This window comes from Malus domestica, chromosome 01 (assembly GCF_042453785.1).
Source record: "Malus domestica chromosome 01, GDT2T_hap1".
NCBI lineage: Eukaryota > Viridiplantae > Streptophyta > Magnoliopsida > Rosales > Rosaceae > Malus > Malus domestica.
This window is the reverse complement of record NC_091661.1, coordinates 7287210-7307075: the sequence shown is the minus strand read 5'-3', so window position 1 is coordinate 7307075 and position 19866 is coordinate 7287210. Positions and strand designations below refer to the sequence as shown.

The window sequence follows — 19866 nt, the reverse complement described above, 5'->3', positions numbered from 1 at the left end:
CTATTTTGACGATTTACCCTATTAAAAATTTTGACATGCACTTTTTAAGTCAAAGCTTTGACGAGCAAAAGTGCTTTATAGAGAAGTATTTCCAAATGGTCCCAAAATTTTTAACAAAAATCCAAGTGCTTGCTAGAACAAAACATTTAACCGTTTCTCCATAGGAAAAAAAAAAAAAAAAAAAGAATCTTTCACATTATCAGAAGCTCATTTGGTTATCTAAAAGTGCTTTCGGCGGCAAATGAAGTCATCGAAAATTCATTTTCCCAAGTCGAGCTCGAATAAAGTCGTTCGCGCTAATATAGGAAAAAAATGAAAATAAGAAGTGTGAAAGCAAATAAATTTAGCAAACTTCCAGAACTGTACCAAAGTATTGATCTGAGTATTCTGCTACTTCACAAATCCACTGATGCTGCTTGCACTCTCTCCGGTGATCAGCTTCCGAGAGACAGGGAGGCCAAGATCAAACGGCCCCAAGGAATCGCTCTGTGTCCCAAGGAGTAAAATTACAACCATCAGCTATTTTCAATTTCACAAACTTCAAAACAAGCAACAATCACTTCGTTGTTCACTTGCGAACAAATCATGAGAGCTGTATCTGATTCCTGACAACCACGCTGGTCTTGCGGAAGCTCAGTAACACTGTTAGCCTGCAATAAACATCCGACTGAGATTCTTCTTGTTTTACTTCAACGGCTTGAAAGGGCCAAGCGAGTCCATATCCCCCGGCAAGGAACACAGCTACATGCTGTTTAAAATCTTGACAAAGCCTTTATACTAATTACTTTGGTAAGATACTAGTGAGAATTATGTAGCCTAAAATTGCCTCACCATATAGTCTTACACAGATTAAAAAAAGGGGTCTGCTATCCACACACCATTTTTTACTTCTCACACACCCCTTGTTAGTTTATGTCTTTTGATCTTCTTTAATTTAGTTGACCCGATGGCCGCAAATTAAGTGGGTGCGTATGAAGTAAAAAGGGGTGTGTGGACAGCACATCCCTAAAAAAAACCCAAGCAATCTGTTGATGTTAGTCTTGTTCTGATCAGTAAAATTTAGAAAGGTCTACCAAACCAAACAGCTGATTAAGGTTCTTTAAGTCTTAACAATATAAAAAAGTAAACGACGGAGAAATTTGATAACTCAGTTAACCAACACATCAAAGGTTATAACACCCTTCAATGTCGAGACATTCCGAAACTTTCAACACTTCAATATACTAGAGATTCAGCACAGTTCATTCAAGACAAGTTCTGACTACCAATTAAAACAATTTCATATTTATTTAACATCCAAATTGTAATATTTATAGAATAGGACGATCTATTGTCATACCAATCCAAAATCTGGTATTCAAATCATAGTTATTTAAACGAGACGGAAGCCACAACTGGTTAAACAGCACAGTTGCAATAACAGAATGAAATGAACTATTAGAACTCAGCAAACCTTGGCTTCATCAGGGAACTTGAATAGTTTAGAAACAGGATTCTGGTTGAAACATCCACGACTTCCACCAAACCCCAGAACATCTTTTCCCGACGAAGAGAACTTTTGAGAAGGAAATGCACGGCACGTTTCTTTGGCGTCAAAAATAGATAAGCATGAGTCATGAGTGGATGGCCTTTGACCTTGAGTTGGTGGCAAGCCTGCATTGCTCTCAACTGGTTGTGCATCAGATCCATTGAGCTTGCCCTGCAAGGATGCTTCAGACAGGAGGCCACCAATGCTCATAGATGGACAATCCCACGACACAAATGACTTTGAATCATTTTTTATTTCAGTAGGATAAAAGCCTTCATTTTTCCCAATTTGTTTTTCTTTACTGCTATTGAACTTGGCCTGTAAGGATGCTTCAGAAAGTAGGCCTCCAACGCTTATATTAGTTACACTGTCAATCAAAAGTGGTTCCTGAGCATGGTTACCCATCCTCCTCTGAATATTGTCCTAATTACAATAAGAGAGAAACTTCATACAATCATTAAAACCCATGAAAGAAACATGTTGCGTAAATCTTCAAAATGTCTACCCAACAAATTTTCCATCTCTGCTTTTAAATTTTGAAAAACAAAGGAAAGAATATTTATCAACGCTTGTATTCTCAATCCGACATTTCATCACGTCTATATATTGCATTCCCAGCTTAACGCAATTCATTAAAGTCACAGTCACCAGAAACAACGAAAATTCAAACTCATACAAGTAAATTTAAGCTTAACCCACTAAAGGTGTGTGAGCGCGCACACACACATGTGAATAAAGAACAATCAAATAAACAGAGAAAGAAGCAGCAGAAAATTTTACCCTGGGATCAACAGCTCCAGTAGAAATCTTCTCAGTATCTGCATTTATTGTTTCACTTGCATCATTTGATTTGAAATCTTTTGTTGCTAAAGCAGTATGTTTCCATAATTCATCAATAACATTCTCTGTTGCGGGGCTTCTACATCTCTGCTCGCCTTCAGATCGTAAGTCATTAGCTGATGTAGAAGGTTGATAAGCAGTTTTAGGTTCAGTAGAGAACCAGCCATACCTTAAGTAGCATATGAAGTCAGAAAAATTAATAACACGTTGAGTAAAGAAAATAGAGGAAGAATTATACCTTAAGCGAAAAACTGCAGGGCTTCCAAAAGCTGCATAGACCGCTCCGGCACTAATATTGCCATCATTCAGTGTCCATCTTCTGTTACTAGACATACTGTCGGGCATCTTATATGGGAATAGAACTCAAAAGCAATGCTTGATCTGCCCCACTTATCATTAAGGTGCTTTAGTACAGAAGTAATCTTCTTCCGTGGTCTAAGAATGAGTTCTAAATATGGATGATGTCCATCCTAAGAAAGAAAATGACATAAAAGAAAAGAAAGTTAGAAATTAAAGCGACAAACTTTCTAGCTTGCAAATACATAGTGCTGTTCTAATTTTTCAAATCTTCATGATTTATGATCTACCTTTTCCAATCCTATGCGGGTGGCTTCATTTACAGGGAAAAGCTGCAACTTGATCTTTGACTGCGGAAGAAGTTTTTGCCCTTGATAACACTCAAGAACAGGCAGTCTCTTTATTGTTCCTAAAAAGGGCACACCTATGTCAGGAAGCTCCAGACACATGCCTTCGGGATTCTCGTCCATTTCAACCAAGAAATTGCCACCTTGCCCTAAGAAATATAAGATGCGACTAACTTAAAGGAATGCCCAAGATCGGGGCAACTAAAAATTCAATGTCCATAACAGCTCAGGAAATGAACAGGCTAATCAAATCGGAAGAGATCTGTCTAGAATTACTTGGTAAGCTAATATAATGTGGCAAAACTAGTACGTGCAAGAAAATACAAGAATTAATGGTTGAAGTTAAAAGCATTCAAGCATAATACTCAGATGAGATTTCCAACCTGTTGCTTTGTGGCAGACTCGGGTAGTTCTCCCTGTAAATCTCTGTTCTCTCATGGTACTTCCTATACGTGCTCTTCCCTCTACAGGAATCTTGATCACCTTCCTGTTTGTTTCTCTAGAAGCTTTCATGCTGGTTTGGCTTCACCGATCTTTAGCCTACTGTCACACGGTCCCTCTCGTAAGTAAGACAATAATGCATCTTTTCGGGCTTCAACAAAATAGGATACCAAGAAAGAACTAATTAACTGGTGTAAGCAAAAAAATATACATATTTTTATCACACCAGGAGTATTCCAACTTTTTGTAATTTTCCGTTTCTCGTTTTCTTCCATATGAAACAAGAGACTATATCGTTTGAATAACACGAAAGCTACACTGCCCTTTCTCACACATATTATCCAAATTGTTTCCAGCAATTTTCTACCCAAAACATAGATTTCATAATAACCTGAGCAAAACAAAACCCGAAACACAAATGACCAGCCAGTTAAAATTCTGCACCACACTCTCGTCAGTTCAACTCTTCCAAATTGACAATCCAATTTCGAAAATTTGAGAATTCTCCGGGTTAAATTAAACGAATTTGACCTTGCTCCTTGAGAATTTGAGATTTAATATTTGAAGCTCAACCAACCCTTTGCCAGAATTACATATCAAGAATGTGAATCCCGGTAATTCCAGGATCTAGGGTTTCGAGCAATACCCATTTAAACACATGAAAGTAAATTCAACGATTCTGAATGCAATATTGTGCCCTAATTTCTAGTAATCGAAACCCAAATATAGAGAATAAAATACACAAATGAATCTGTAACCATATATAGCTCTTGGATCTATCACTTAACTATAATTTAGAAGAGAGAGAAGCGTACCTTAATCGAGAGAGAGAGTGAGTTTGGCGGGAATAAATCTGGAATTCAGAAAGCTCTGTTTGAGATTGAGTGGGCCCCGACCTATATATATATATATCTATTGCCGCCATAAAGCGTACCCATTCAATTATTTACGGGGCATCACGTTTTGTGTTCAAGTAGGCCTAGTAAAGCACTTCGTGTTGGGCGCTTCTGCTAACTGGTCTTGCTTTCATTTCCGTTTTCATTTCCGTTTTGGGTTAATTAAGGCCCCGTTTGAAAGATAAATAAAACGCTAGTTTTTAGTTTTACAAGAGTCAAACTTATCACCGCTCGTCTACGAAGCAATTCACATGACACTAGTATATCGTCACATGTTAATCAATGTCAATAAAAAAGAGCATATGGGTAAAAACTTACACATGTCTTTATTTCATTAGTATAGGATCCCATCGTGGCGGTGTATAGTGTCACATAAGTCTTTCTCCCCACTTACAGATCCGTAATAGTGAATTAGTTCTTATATTTTAAGATTTCATCAATGTGACTCTCTTGTTATTAAGACTCAAACAATCTGCTAATTTATAACGTGTCCATTCAAGTCTCACTTCTTTTTATGTCTGTATGATGATACAGTGATCCGCGTATTATTTTATGGTAAGTTATATGCATTTAGTACTTTGCAAATTCAAGTGGAGTATATATTTGGATACTCTTAGAAGTGTGAAATATAGTCTATTTATGGCATTTTACCCTTGGTTTGAAGGGTTAGGAACAATGGACAAACTTTTTCACAAATATTTTTACGCTCTTTCCTAGCTTTTAGATCTGGTAACATTCAAGGGTCCTAATTAAGAGTGATGTCAATTGTTTTAATAATTAAGTGACATGGAGGATAATGTGTATTGTAACTTGAAAAAAATAAATTAAAATTTAAAATTAAAATAGAATAAAACCTGAGGTATAGAAAAGAAAAACAAAAATGTAAACCTGCAAACGTGCAGGTAGGGTGAAGACTTCCATTGCTACATGTTGAGAAGAAAACGCTAGTTTTCTCTCTATACATTGGAATTTTCCCTCCATTCTATATATATATATATATATTAGAGAACTTGTTATGGTAACTTATTTCATCAAATAAAAGCCTTCACTGAGGGTTTTACGGCCTACCAGATGAAGGCTGGGAACACCCGGCCAACGAGTTTCTGGGAAGGAGACGGGACATGGGATCCTCTGCCACGTGTTCCATGGTCAGTGCTAGCAACTAGGGATGGGCAATGGTTATGACGGACGAGTAACCGCTGTTATTTACCCATAACCATTTATACTCGCACCCGCATAATCATTTACCCATTGGGTAATTGCCTAAACGGTTATACCCATACCCATAACCATTTATAAACGGTTAACCATACCTATAACCACGTACCCATTTAACCGTAACCGTATACCAGTTTATCCATACCCGTTTACCCGTTTATCTTTTTTTTTAACCCATTTACCCTTTTTTGAGCCTATTTACATATTTTTTTAACCGTAACTGTATACAACTCTAATAATTGAAATAATAAAGACGAACGATAGTTTTAATCAATCAAGGTAATATAATATATTTGCTAATAATTGATTTTTTACTAACAAAATACCTCTCATTACTTAAGCAAACATATTGGAAAGAAAATTCATGTATTTTTGACATATTTTTCTTCCATACCCAAGCAAGTATTCAATTATAACATCCATATGATTACAAAGTAAAGCTTCTAAAAAACTCAAGGTAGTCATTATCTTGAATACTAGATGATTCAAAGCTCCAAAATATTTCAAAACTAAACACTTTCGAACACTAATGCTTTAAGCACATTCAATCACAAAGTCTCATCGACTCGTTGTCACCAAAAGAGGCCTACAAAAGAAATGTATAAATTGAATTAGTATCCCAAAAGAAATGTTTTTAACTAGAGGTGTTGGCATATAGGAGGAAATACGTATGAAGGATAAAAAATGATAGCTAGAAGAGAACGCATTAAGTAAGGTATAACTAGTGAATGTGACCTCAGATTATACATCATATTCGTACCACAGGTCCACAACTAGTTCCCATGGCAGCAATTTAAAAGTGAATTAAACAACCAGTCAGATTCATCACGTAGCTACTTTGATGCACATCACCATTATAGCCCAAAATGTCAAATCTATACCAGTCAGATTCCTCAATGCAACGTTAAGAGAAACAGAAATTTAAAATCTTACGGATTAGGTTTTTTGTTTTTTTTTTTAAATTTTATATATCTATTAAAATAAACGGGTAATCGTTACAACCGTTGTTAATACCCATAACCGCCCATTTAAATTTTACGGGTAAACGGTTATACCCATAACCATTTAATTATCTAAACGGTTACACATAACCGTAACCGCGAAATTTAAATGGGTGGATAACCGTGGTTACCCATAACCGATGGGTATTTGCCCATCCCTACTAGCAACACACATACGGACCTGACACTTGTTGTCCATAGGGACATAACATTTCCTGCAAATTTCATGCCGCCTACAACTGCCACTTGTGATATTGCAGACACCTGTGAGCAAGGGGTATGGTGTTAAGGGGACCAAAACAACACATGGCCTCACCTTGCTTGACTATGGACACATGTGGCATCTTGATAGTTTTGGGACCAATTCTCTAAGGTACCATTTGGTACATGGGATGAGACGGAACGAAGTGGGACGAGGTGTTCCGTCTCACGTTTGGTGCGCCTAAAACGGGTGGAACGCTCTTCCATGGGACAAATTTTGGGTGAATTTTCATTCCGCCTCACCCTCCTAGAACAACTCGTTCCACATCCGTGAAACACAAAATTATAACATCTCCGTCTCCTTCTTCTTCCTCCTTGTTTTCATCCGAGGGCATCTTTGCTCCCTCTCCGTTTCATCCCGTCCCATTCCGTTTCTTCCCGTCCCGTTTGCATACCAAATGATACCTAATGACACACTATCTATTGCAGTGAATGGGCTTTCTTTATCCAAAGTTTTTGGCCTTTGATAATGTGGATGGGCTTTTACTGGCCTCGGACAGCTTACTGGCCGTTCCAACAAACTTTTCTCTTAAGGATTGTTTTCCTTCTGGCAATGACTTATCTATGACTGGTGACCTAAGCCCGTCCCATTCCTAGCCTAACAAATTAAGTGTTGAGCCGACCTCTGTGTGTGTGACTTCTCCCTCGACTACTAAAGAACACCCTTCTACAAAGAAGCAAAAACTCGTCTATAGTCCTAAGAATAGCCGCCCACTCCACCTTACAAATTTCAACCATCGTGGCCCTAAAACTAAGTCTTTTGATCGCAGCAATCGAGGGGGAAATCAAATCGGAAGGGCATACCTGCTTCAGTCTTTGAAATTCTTAGGGTAGATGAATAGGATGAGGCACTCTGTGAGGTGATGGTCAGCCCACCCAAAGAGCTGGAAGACTGGAGGCGCACTGGTTTCTATGGGCATTTTGTCATTATTAGAAGAACTTTATCTTAGAACCTCCTTCGCCACTTATCTGTGATGTGGCAGAAACTAACACACAAATTAAACCCTATTAAGATAGTTGTAGTATGAGCAAGTAGGGATCGTTCTAGGCAGGGATTAGAAGGGATGTTAATCAACACTAATTAGACTTAAAAACTGAAAACTAAGCTAAACTGACACTAAACATAAGGGGGGGGAGGTTTTTGGACGAATTCTAACTTCAAACAAGTAAATTGAAGAAACAAATTAAGTTTGGTACGAAAATTGGGTGAAGGGCTAGCTAGAGGATTCTTCTCCACACATGAAACATATGCATACAAATCGATTTCCAGTTATTATTCCTATAAACCATGAATGACAATGCCCCAAATTAATCATGAAAAGCACAAATAAACTTTCAGATTTTCCTAAATTCATTGAATTGGACTTAGCAACGCAACCAAATTATTCTTATCAAGTTCCCTATATGAACTGCATGATAGAGATACATATCAAAGATAATTAAGTTTTGTGAAAATCATAAGCATTGATAAGACATTCATAACTATGAACTGCATGATACTCCTGCTAGGAATTTACTTAACACAATCATGACTAGTGACTTTTACTACTTGTAAATATAAGTTCATAACGATTAGGTGAAGTTCCCTTATATTCTAGCATCAAATCCCTGCATGCAAACTAAGTGTGCACCCTTAATCAACACACAAGAACAAGTTCTTAATAAAACAGATAAGTAAATTGCATTCACTGTTTATGAAACAATAACTGGATGTAATCAATTCATACAAAACATGTGATCATGGCCTTGAATTCACCTCTAGCTAAAAAGAAATTTAGTTACGCATGTTCGTCATAACTAAATAAAAACAATCTAAATTAAACATTGAAATCAAATAAGGATAGAAAGAACTCTGAGACACTCCAGCAATGGCAGATTCAGCTCCTCCTCTAGATGGCAGAATTGGCTCTTATTCTCCTTGCAAGCATGACTCTAAATCTCCTTTTCTCATCCAGAAAGCTGTGACACTCTCACCAATTTTCTCTCTAAAAACTCCTCCTGAAAGCTGCGGCAATAACTTGTATTTATAGGGCTAGGGCACGACCTACTTTGTGGTGGAAAAGGATTGAGTTGTTTGCAGTGTTTTAGGACTCCTTAAATCAAATTAAGTGGTTGAATGTGATAAGGAACCCCCCTTGTAGTTAGAGATAAGGTAGGATTATGATATGATAAGATAAGATAAGATAAGGTTGAGGTAAAACAGGACTGGATAAGATAAGGTAAGTTTGGATAAGGTTTCCTTGTTTTCAGCTGATTCCTTGTCTTGCAAGCCTTAATTTAATTTTTCCAGATTTGTAGCACATTTTTAGCATCATTTGTCACCAAAAACATCCATCCATTATGCTCCATACGCATGCTATCCAATCCAAGTCCAAAACTGCTCCAAATTGCTCCATTTAGCCATTTATTGTCATCTTTGCCAATTGGACCTCAATTCCTCACCGGATATACTCTCTATTTTCAACAGATTTTCTGACTACACTTCTTATACTAAGTATATGTGAAAAGATTGATGTAAAAATGTAGACTAGCACTCACATACGTTATAACAAAGAAGGCACTTTCTGGAATTATTAATATAACATGTATATGATCTCATGAACGAAATGCCACTACTTAGAAGTAAGAACTAGGGATTCCATATGCTCGTACCAATTCCAAACTCCACATATTGAACACATAACAATCAAGATAAAAGTCGAAGGGTTGTAATGGGGCTAATGTATTGGCTAACAAAAGAATGGTTAAGGATAAACAAAGGTTCTTAAAGTGATAGTAAACAAAGTAATGAAATCAACACTTAGAATTCAACTTTTGATTGCAGCATCTAACTTTAAACACAAAGGGGAGATTCATACAACTTTAGGGTTAGATTCACATTTTTGGACCCTTCTTCAACAACCAATACTTGTGAACTCATTCTCACTTATTTTCAACCTCTTTTTTTTCACTTTCACTTTCACTTTTCTTTGAAATATAAAACATACACATTACTTCACCAGATTCAAAAGAACAAATCCTTCCCCCACACTTATTTCTCTGCAGATCGTAGATAAAAAGGAATTCCCAACAAGTCATGCTTCACTATTCTTTAAGAACAAGGGTATGGATATTCCAATGCTAGGCTAGGTAGGGATAATGCAGGCTAACAAAGAAAATAGGCTAAATAAGGCTCAAAGGGGTTAAACCTACAATACATATGCAAGGGATAAGGCTTTTTGGCTCTGGTGGTAACTAAACAACATCATCTTGTTATTTGTTATGCAATCAATTTTAAGCTTTGAATGAAACTGGCATGAGTTTTAGTATTTGGAACTAAAATGATGAAAAAGCATTCCAAGTAGCAACCAAGCAAAGAAATAATGAGATCATGCAACGACTTTAGAAAGCAAGAATATCACAGATTTTGAGTTCCTTCCTTCAAGCATGTTACAAAAATTGATTTTTTTTTTCCTTTGTGATTACATGTGAATTCATTAATGACAACTACAACTAAGTATTAACCAAAGAGCATATCAAACTTCCACCCATGTTTGTAACTTTCTTTAACAGTCATGCAATTAAAAACCAAATCCTCATCATTGTGTTGGAAGGTACCCTAAGACACAAACAAGCAAAACGACTCTTTTTGGTTTTTTCAAACATTTTTTTTCTGATTTTTTTTTTCAAAATTTTCGAAATTTTTTCAAATTTTTGTTATTATGACACACTAAAACACTTGAAAACAGTGAGTAACAACATTAGAAGTGATAGTTGATGAAATTCGAAGATAAGTCATGAAAAGCAATCTGTGTACCCCCCTAACAGTTAAACCAAACATTGTCCTCAATGTTTCAAAAATAAAACGAAACAAGAAAGCAATAAAAGACAACTAGAAAACGAGACAATCATGGCAAAGTAAAAATAAGAAAGAGAAGGGTAAAAGAGAGCAAATCTGGTTGTAGAGCCTGGAGATTCCAAAGTCTTTCTATTTGAATCACATGGGTTGCCTCCCAAGAAGCGCTTGCTTTAACGTCTTCCAGCCGGACAATACCTCCATTTAAGCTTCACTAGGGCCCACGGCATGGAGGGGTACATCCTCCACGACATGCTCCTCAAAACTTCCATGCATTGGATCTATGAACGGAAGAGCATAGTGATCCTTCTTGATTGTGATGTTGAGCTTCCTAAAGTCAATGTAAACTCTCCCACCAGCTTGAATCTGATTGGGCACCTGAACCAAAGAAGGTAACAACCTATTAGTTGAAATGGGAATTGGAATTGGAATAGGTGGCTCACCAATGTATTGCGATGAGGACTTTAAAGTAGCAGCACTGTCAATAATTTCAGAGGTGGTTCTCTCAGCCTTGGGTTCTTTGAGGGCAATGGCTTGTCCCGTGTGATCCACTCCAATTCCTTTTTCAATGGTGGCTCTAAATACATCCATCTTGATAGGTGTTGAACATTCCTACCCTATATTTTTATTCACATCAATGGCATAACAAGAACGAATATCATTAGATTCTTAATAGATTCAGAAACATTAAATTTAGTCACATCGCCATCAAACTCCATAGTTAACGCTCCCTTGGCCACATCAGTCTTGGTTTGGGCTATATTCATGAACGGTCGTCCAAGTAAGATTGGCAATGGTGGAGAGTGGGCTGAATCCTCCATCTCAAGCACATAAAAATCTGCCGAAAAAATCAAATGGCCTACCTGCACCAAATCATCTTCCAAAACTCCTTTCGGATATGCATTAGATCGATCAGCCAATTGAATAATGACACCATCATTTTTAAGCTCTCCTAGATTCATAGATGCATAAATAGAATATGGCATAACATTAATGGAAGCACCTAAATCTAGCATAGCTTGTTCAAACCTTGTATTACCAATAACACAAGGGATAGTGAAACTATCTAGATCTTTGCATTTAGGTGGCAGCTTTCGTTGCAAAACTGCAGAGATATTTTCACTTACATGTACCACCTCTCTCTCCAGAATCCGCTTCTTTGTTGTACAAAGCTTCTTTAAAAACTTAGCGTACTTTGGAACTTGCTTTATAGCATCAAGAAGCGAGATATTGACTTGCACTTTCCTGAAAGTCTCTAGAATGTCTTTTTCATTCTCTTATTTCCTAGATTGCATAAACCTGCCAGGGAAAGGCACATTTGGTGGAATAGAGTTAGAAGGAATAGAATTCGAACCATGGGTGTTCTTCCCTTGCCGTGACTCTGTCCAACTCTTCTTCTACTTGCAGCAACTTTTCATCCTCTTTTTGGCTTTGTTTGGACTTTTTTTGGGCTGGTTCCAATCTCCTTGCAACTTCTTAATGGTTCTTTTCGATGCATGAGTTGTACCCTGGCACCTTACCACATAGTTTCCAGCTACTTGGCCGAATCCTTCGACGGTATTACATTTGAACATATTTCCCGGATTCATAATACCGCTGCGGACGAGTTGGCTCAAATCACCTCCGGGGCACAACTCCTGAGGGGCAAGCTTGGCCGAGAAATACCCGTGTTACGACAGCTATACCTGGCCTTGGTTAACCAGCAAGTCCTCCGACGCGACAATGTGATACGCACCAGAGTCATGTCCTTACCGTTGTTGTTAGACCGACAAGACCTTATAGAAGTTTACGCTGTCGAGGCAATACCGGATGGTTGGAGAAAACCCATTATACAGTATCTTGACAATCCCAATGGCAAACACAGTCGCAAGACAAGAGTTCACGCCACAAACTATGTCACGTACCAAAACGAGTTATACCGAAAGGGTGAGGATGGTTTATTACTGCTATGCCTCGGCCCCCAAGAGAGTGCTCAAGCAATCACAGAAGTCCACGAAGGGGTTTGCGGAGCTCATCAGTCCGGACGTAAAATGCAGTGGTTGTTTCGACGACACAGTTATTTTTAGCCAAGAATATTAAAGGATTGTATCGAGTTCGCATGAGGGTGCATACATTGTCAGATTCATGGTCCTATACAACGGGTCCCGGCCGAGTCATTACATTCAGTCACTAAACCATGGCCGTTTAAAGGATGGGCCATGGACGTAATCGGCAAAATCACACCATATTCCGGGGTTGCCAAGCACGCATGGATACTGGTAGCAACCGATTACTTCACTAAGTGGGTCGAAGCAAAATCGTATGTCGAGCTAACGTCTAAAGAAGCTTGCGACTTTGTGGAAGAACACATTGTGACCAGATTCGGCGTACCAGAAACGATTATAACTGATAATGGCACAATCTTTACAGCTGAGAGGTTTAAAGAATATACGACAAGTTTGAAAATTCAGCTTGAACAGTCTACACCATATTATCCACAAGCAAATGGGTAGGCCGAGGCAAGTAACAAAGTGTTGATCATCATTCTCGAGAAAATAATAAAAGAGAGGCATGGCATGTGGCATTTAAAGTTAAATGAGGCTTTATGGGCATATCGAACATCGCTCCGATCGGCGACTGGGACAATCTCGTATGCACTAACCTACGGACACGACGCAATTGAAGGATTTATTTTGAAAAACATGTTCATTTGAGCAACATCATATAGCATGCAATTAACAATTAAAGGCGGAATCATGCTTGCATGCACTCAAAAACAAAACATTACCATGAAATTCAAAGCCTAGTAGATTGGTGAACCAATAATCAACTCAAAACAAAGTGAGTTGAAATTATTACCTTTGTAGATTCCTCTTTGCATAAGCAAAGGCTAATCACCCAAAGAGATAGGGCCTTCATTCCTTGCTTCTTAGATCCATGGATTTGGATGGAAAATTAGGTTTCTCCAAGTTCCCAAAATAGGGAACCTCTAAGTCTCTTCACCAAGGTTTGATTGTAGAAGAAATGAGTGACCTTGGAGTAGTAGGATTGCTAGATGTACCCTCCAAGGTGTTGGCCTCTTTAGAGAGAAAATGGAGAGACAATTCTCACCAATTTTCCCCCAAAATAAACCCTTAATCACTTAATGAATATTTGGCTATAAAGTCCTTTATATAGTCCCTTCAAATAAGTGACCTAAAGAACCAAAACCCTAATTCATCATACATGGCCGGCCTACCTTGGGATTTTTGGGCTTTTGGGCCTTTGTGAATCTTTATTCATTAAGTTGTCATACAACTTAAGTCAATGGGCTTGACGTTCGAAGCCCATTGGGCCTTAAGGTCAAAAACTATCCCGAGGTCTTTAACGAACTTATTCGTTTGATTAATTAACATATTAATTAATCCTTGCCATAAATAAATGATTAAACCATTTAATCATTCTTACTCATTTCAGTTTAATCTTCAATCTCCACCTTTTATGGTGTGCGATCCATTAGGTTCCTTTTAGCGAGGTAGTGGGCGATTAAAACCATTTTACATCGATTGTGAATTGAAACTATTTTCAATTCTCCCTTTAGTGATTACACACGTTTAGGGCTTCCACAAACCATGAGTGACACCTAGCAGCATATCATGGTTACCCAAGCTAATCAGAAGAGGATAGAGAACCTATTCAGTTTGGGATTACAAATGCAATACGGTCCTTCTCTAATCTAATACTCTTGACCACATTGTTTGGTATGATAGTTTATTTATTCATGTCTACTATCCAATGTGATTCGTGTGCTTATATGATTTCCTTGAATGTGATTTGGAACGCATTCCCTAATCTCATTCATACTCTGGCCAGAGATTCCAAATCATATCATAGAGTATTCTCCCTCAACTGTTTGAAGGTTAGAGATCCCTTGTTGCGCATTCACTTGTCTCCATAGCTAAGTGGCTTAACCCCAACGATGTCGTGGACACCCCGAGGGGGTGACTTTGACATAATCAAAGATCAAGGACTTAACCACAAGACAACTGTGATGCCTCAGGTCAAAGGACTACTTTGCATTATCCCAACCATGAGTTCTCATGTGACATGGAATATAAGAACTCTTCGTTGATCACGTTCAGTGAACTCATTCTCTATTGAGCACCTACGTACTTGTCTTGATGTCACACACACCAATGACTCGAGACTAGTCACTCTCCCTGAGAGAAGACATAGTACGTACTGATCTTAACGGACTGTCAACGCCCAATTGGCAATCCTATGATCAGGAACATTTAGGATGTGTCTACGAAAGAATGGTCTCATGAATCTAACTTCATTAGATTACATTCTCCCAATCACATATTCCTTGGACTTTATCGTTTAAGCATATAACATTTATATGAGACGGCTCAAACAATAATTTATGCCCTTTATATGTAAAACTAGATTAGTTTAACATGTGAAATGTCCGTAAAGTATCATCACATGATTGGCTTTAGGGCACATTTCCAACAATCTCCCACTTGCACTAGAGCCAATCAGCTTGGTCATCTTGATGATACCTCTTCTGTAGTCATTTCATAAATGGCTGAATAGTAGGCCTAGACAGTGGACATCTATATGTGTTATCCATAGAAGCAACCTTGAGAATAACGACGTCACCATTATACATGATTCTCAATCATGTGGTTCAGTCTCTCATTTGAGTTCGGATCTTGATGAGACCTTGATTCCCAGGCTTGAGCTATCGCCCCATTAGTGTCATACACTTTCTGGTTGGAACCGAATAGAGAGTTCATAAATGAACTTTCCCATCCAAACAACATTGTTGTAAACTTCTATATGGCAATATATCTTGCATTCATAATGGAACACACTAAAGTCATACTTTAATGTTTCCATCCAAATATCTCTTTAGTCATAATAAAGAGATATCTGTTTATCTCTTCATTCATAATGAAGAAACATCCAATGATGGATTAGATTCATAATCTAATACATTTACGCTTCCATTACGTCACTTTGATTCTTCCTCGATCTTTGAGGAATTTATCCTTTAGTATTTCTCAAATACTTAAGGACTCACTTGACAGTTGCCATGGTTCTGATCCTGGGCTTGCACTGATATCATCTTGTACCGTTCTAGGTACAACTCATATCAATGTTTTTCATACAATATGAAATACATAAATCACCTTTCTGCGTATGCATAAAGGATTCAATTTACGCATTATTTCTTTGGGAGTCAAAGGGTACGTTCCCTTTGAGAAGGGCAACTTGCTAGTCTCACTAGAATCGTCCTTCTTATTGAAGTTTATCATCATATGAGAAACTTCCTAGCATCCATTGTCTATTATTAGGGATTGATATAATCCAATTATATCATGAAATATATCATTATAGATTTCCATCCCATGTACATAGACTATATCTCCCATATACATTCTATCTTCATATAATGTATTAAAGTCATAACTTTAACGAAGAAGTATTATTTTCATTTCCAAAATAAATATATCATATATATTTAAATTTTTAGGAACATGATTAACTCCCACTAATCTTTTGTAAAACTAGTAAACAAAAGATTCATTTACATCTTTATGAGAAATCAAACGATTTGATCCTTTTTCTCATAAAATGCAAATAGCTCCCACTAGCTTGCTAAGATTCATGATGGATGGATCTCTACAACTTACATGTCTTGTGATTTTTAGTTTTAGACATATATTATCAAGACTATCTTAATAATGGTTTCGGAAACCCATATTATGTCCAAACATTGAATCACCATTTAGTTGTAGCTAGCAATCTTCGAATTAATTGAAACCAAGACTATCTCAAAGATGGTTTCTTCAAAGTCAACCATTCTCTTTGATTGTAGTCACCTTAAGCTACCAATTAGTTTATGAAGGTTTCATTATTTCGGGTCAAATGGTACTTTACCATTTCCTTGAGTATGTATCATATATATATACACTCAATGTAGTCATAAGGATTTTCATTCTTATTTCTTTCGAATTAAGAGGTGCAACTCTATGACATAGTCATAAAGTTCAAACCATTCAACTGAGACGGTTTATAAATCCTTCTCGACTACCTTGGAGCTTTTGGTATAGGAACTAGGTTGTTATATTTGTTGATTACTTTCTTGTCTCTCAAAGAACCCATTCTTTGAGTTCTATCTCTCGTTCATTTGCTCTTAGGCAAATCACATTGTAGGATTACAATGAACTTCCCAACAAAACAACATTTGTTAGTTGGATTATAGAAGCGATATCCAAAAGTTAATTTAAGGATATCCCACAAGATTGTTATCAAACAAATATTGCTTATTAGCACACAACTCCAAATCTTAACATGCTTAAGATTTGTCTTTCTTTCCAACTACATCTTATGGAGTTATGAAAATTTTGGAAGATCTTCTAATTGACAATCATATTGTTTTAGAAGTATATATCCTATATATGGGTAATAGATAACATCTAACGAACTAAATCTTATTCGAGTTCATTCTTCTCCTAATGGAGAAATACATTATCTTATGATACTATTTTCCTTGATATCTTTCAAGGAAACTCATCTAAAGTGTTACCTTTCCTTGGATCAAATCTAAGGAGGTAAATACTTTAGATATCTTACTCATCTATTTACATTTCTTGAATTCTTTGAAACCTTTTGCAAAGTATTCGGACTTGTGTTTATTCAAAATAAACTATAGTCCAACCGAGAGTGATCTTCGGTGAATGTCATATAACATGAGTAGTATTATGTTGTGGACAAGTGCCACTAACATCTAAGTGAATTAACCTCAACAACTTTGTGATTCTTTCTTCTTTCCAAAAGAATAAAGATTCGAACATTTCGCCTCTATACAATTTTAACAAGAAGGTATTGGATCCGGATCTAACGATCCAAAATATCCTTGTTTCACCAACTCGTAACTTATGTTTTAGAGGTATCACAATTTAGTTGGGATTAGTCACTACCTTGCAACCTTTTGGGTTTTAAGCATCATTATATTCTAAACAGTTAACACTACCATATCATCTCTACTATAGAGACAATCAATTAGATTACTATTATCCAATTTCTTTGGTAGTTCATATGAGGAAGTAAGTACTATCTGCTTTCGCAGAGATCTATATCTTATTCACGTTCCGTATGTGAAGCACCTTTTCTTCTCTCATATATCTTCTACTTCTTATTAGTCACACTTTTACAACGATTTGTAAAACATAGTTACTAATACGGAATCATACATTCAAGTAGAAGAACCAACTGTTTTGAACTATTCAAGAACAATTTACAACACCTTCGAAAGGTGTGTTCTTGACACTTGCAAGACATTTCTTGCAAATACCCCTTCCAATGTCTATCCTTTCATAAAGAAAGTTTGTTCCCTTGGAGTTATTTATCTTCTTTATTTGACTTTCACCTTTGACTACATTAGTCATGGTCCCTAAACTCCCACTATCTCTCTTGAAACCTTTTTCAATTGTGTTATACACATCAAACAATTTGGAGAGTATGTGGTTATTGTTCACTACATAGTTTACCATAAACTTAGTGAACCATTAGGATAGGGAAACAAAGGTGAAGTCCTTGCCTAGTTTCCGTCTCGTTAAGTGGTTTAACACTTCAACACTCAATGATTCAAAATCATCATAAGTCCATGTTAATGGACTATTTTTGTCAACCAACCATTATGTTCTAAACATAATTACAAACTTTCAAGAGTTGTACAAGGCAACTTTCATTTCTTCATACAACAAATTGTAAGTGAAGAATTATGGCACATTAAGTGTCCATGCCTTTGTGCTTTCTTCTCAAGTTCTTTGTTCATTTAACAAAGAAACAAGCACTAAGTGTTTGCATTGACTAAGGGTTGTTCAAAGCAACTCCTATTTCTTCATACAACAATTTGTAATTGAAGAATTATGACATTAAAAGTGTTGTCCTCTTTATGATAGACCTTTTCTAACATATTCTTCTAATGATACATTATCAATAGGAAGATTGTGAGGATGAGACTACTTAGATACATATGCAATCCATTTAAGACATTCTTTGGGATTGTGGTACCAAGTCCGGAAACTAAAACATTCGGTTTTTATTTGTCAAGTGTTGGATAGCGTTTGCAAATATATTGGTAATCAAATACATAACGAATATAGATTGATTGATTTTAAGCCATTTGATTCGGGTCTTTAAATCAAAATAGCACCACCCACTATTTTTGGCAAATTCCATATCCCTCATTGGAATTCGAGAGTTTTGGATGAAACTCTTAGTAGGTTATGGGAGACTCACTACTACCAAGCCCACCTCAGAATTATATCATGTTGGCTAGCGTTAATAATAATGAGAGAGTACGCTTACTCATTTGCAACAACCTCTTGCAAGTACCCATCTAGTTTGGCCTCTAGAAAATGATGCCTCAGAATTATATCATGTTGGCGTCATTGTACTTAGTTAAGTCATTCCCACCATGCCTAGTTCGTGTAGGTGTTCAAGCATAGCCTCAGAATTATATCATGTTGGCTAAACTCGTTGCCTACCTCACTTCATCATGTATGTATATAGAACTCCTCCTGAGTGTAAGCACGCACTTTGTACTCCCCCATTATAGGGTGAAGCCGGTGTACGAGTCACAAACGATCGGAGCCTACCACGGTGGAAGGCCACGAAAGAGTGTTCAAAGCACTCTCCGTTTATCAACTTAATATTGGTTTGGTTGAGGGTTTTAGGTCTCATCACATATAAATATACATTTTAATCTCTATTAAAACAATTTTGGTCCTATTACAACTATTGGTCCATCTCATTGTTTTAGTTGTACATAATACTCCCACTATGCTTTTAAAACGGTTTTTAAAGCAAAAGTATATGATACTACTAACATAAACTTTGCATTCATTTGATGGACTATATATAGTTGCCTTAGGGCCTTAGGATGATTATGAACCTTTGTTTAGATTCAACACGAGCCTTGTGTTGAATCTCGGTCTAGGGATGGAGATTGATTTTAGTTACGTGTTTAATCATATTAAGGCGTGTTGTCTTAGGGGCGTTGGACCCAATTACTTCATTTTCATGCATATCATATAAAGCAAGAAAGAAATACTTCAAAGTAAAGGATGAGCTTATGCTCATTACAACATTTGCATAAAACAAATTACCTTAAAGTAAAGAAGGACTTATGCCCTTTTACAACATTTGATCAAATCAAATTACAACC

General features: G+C 36.9%; 2 protein-coding genes across 3 annotated transcripts; one reads left to right on the top strand and one right to left on the bottom strand.

Moving 5' to 3' along the window:
* Window positions 1-500: 500 nt before the first annotated feature.
* On the bottom strand, window positions 501-4403 carry LOC103441766 (uncharacterized). 2 transcript variants are annotated; one of them, XM_029099629.2, is made up of 6 exons: window positions 3396-4235; window positions 2956-3074; window positions 2607-2838; window positions 2309-2537; window positions 1454-1951; window positions 501-650 (listed from the first exon to the last, which is right to left on the bottom strand). In XM_029099629.2, exons 3-6 carry the CDS (start codon window positions 2711-2713, stop codon window positions 516-518), a joined length of 969 nt encoding a protein of 322 aa, XP_028955462.1. In that variant the 5' UTR covers window positions 2714-2838; window positions 2956-3074; window positions 3396-4235; the 3' UTR covers window positions 501-515. The 2 variants fall into 2 exon arrangements, with proteins under 2 accessions (XP_028955462.1, XP_070678724.1); XM_070822623.1 differs by lacking the exon at window positions 501-650 and adding an exon at window positions 4269-4403 and having other exon boundaries at window positions 1265-1951; window positions 2956-3161; window positions 3396-3844.
* A 7757-nt stretch (window positions 4404-12160) lies between these two features.
* On the top strand, window positions 12161-13156 carry LOC139194507 (uncharacterized). The gene is made up of 2 exons (XM_070819290.1): window positions 12161-12664; window positions 12785-13156. Exons 1-2 carry the CDS (start codon window positions 12161-12163, stop codon window positions 13154-13156), a joined length of 876 nt encoding a protein of 291 aa, XP_070675391.1.
* The last annotated feature ends 6710 nt before the right edge of the window (window positions 13157-19866 follow it).

Excerpts from the sequence above, each read along its gene's own strand:
- LOC139194507 (XM_070819290.1), top strand. The coding sequence starts at position 12,161 with ATGAGTTGTACCCTGGCACCTTACCACATAGTTTCCAGCTACTTGGCC. Across the intron at positions 12,665-12,784 it reads TCACAGAAGTCCACGAAGGG|ATTCATGGTCCTATACAACG; the intron begins GTTTGCGGAGCT and ends ATACATTGTCAG.
- LOC103441766 (XM_029099629.2), bottom strand. The coding sequence starts at position 2,713 with ATGCCCGACAGTATGTCTAGTAACAGAAGATGGACACTGAATGATGGC. Across the intron at positions 2,538-2,606 it reads CCTGCAGTTTTTCGCTTAAG|GTATGGCTGGTTCTCTACTG; the intron begins GTATAATTCTTC and ends ATGCTACTTAAG. Across the intron at positions 651-1,453 it reads AGTTCCCTGATGAAGCCAAG|GCTAACAGTGTTACTGAGCT; the intron begins GTTTGCTGAGTT and ends TGTTTATTGCAG.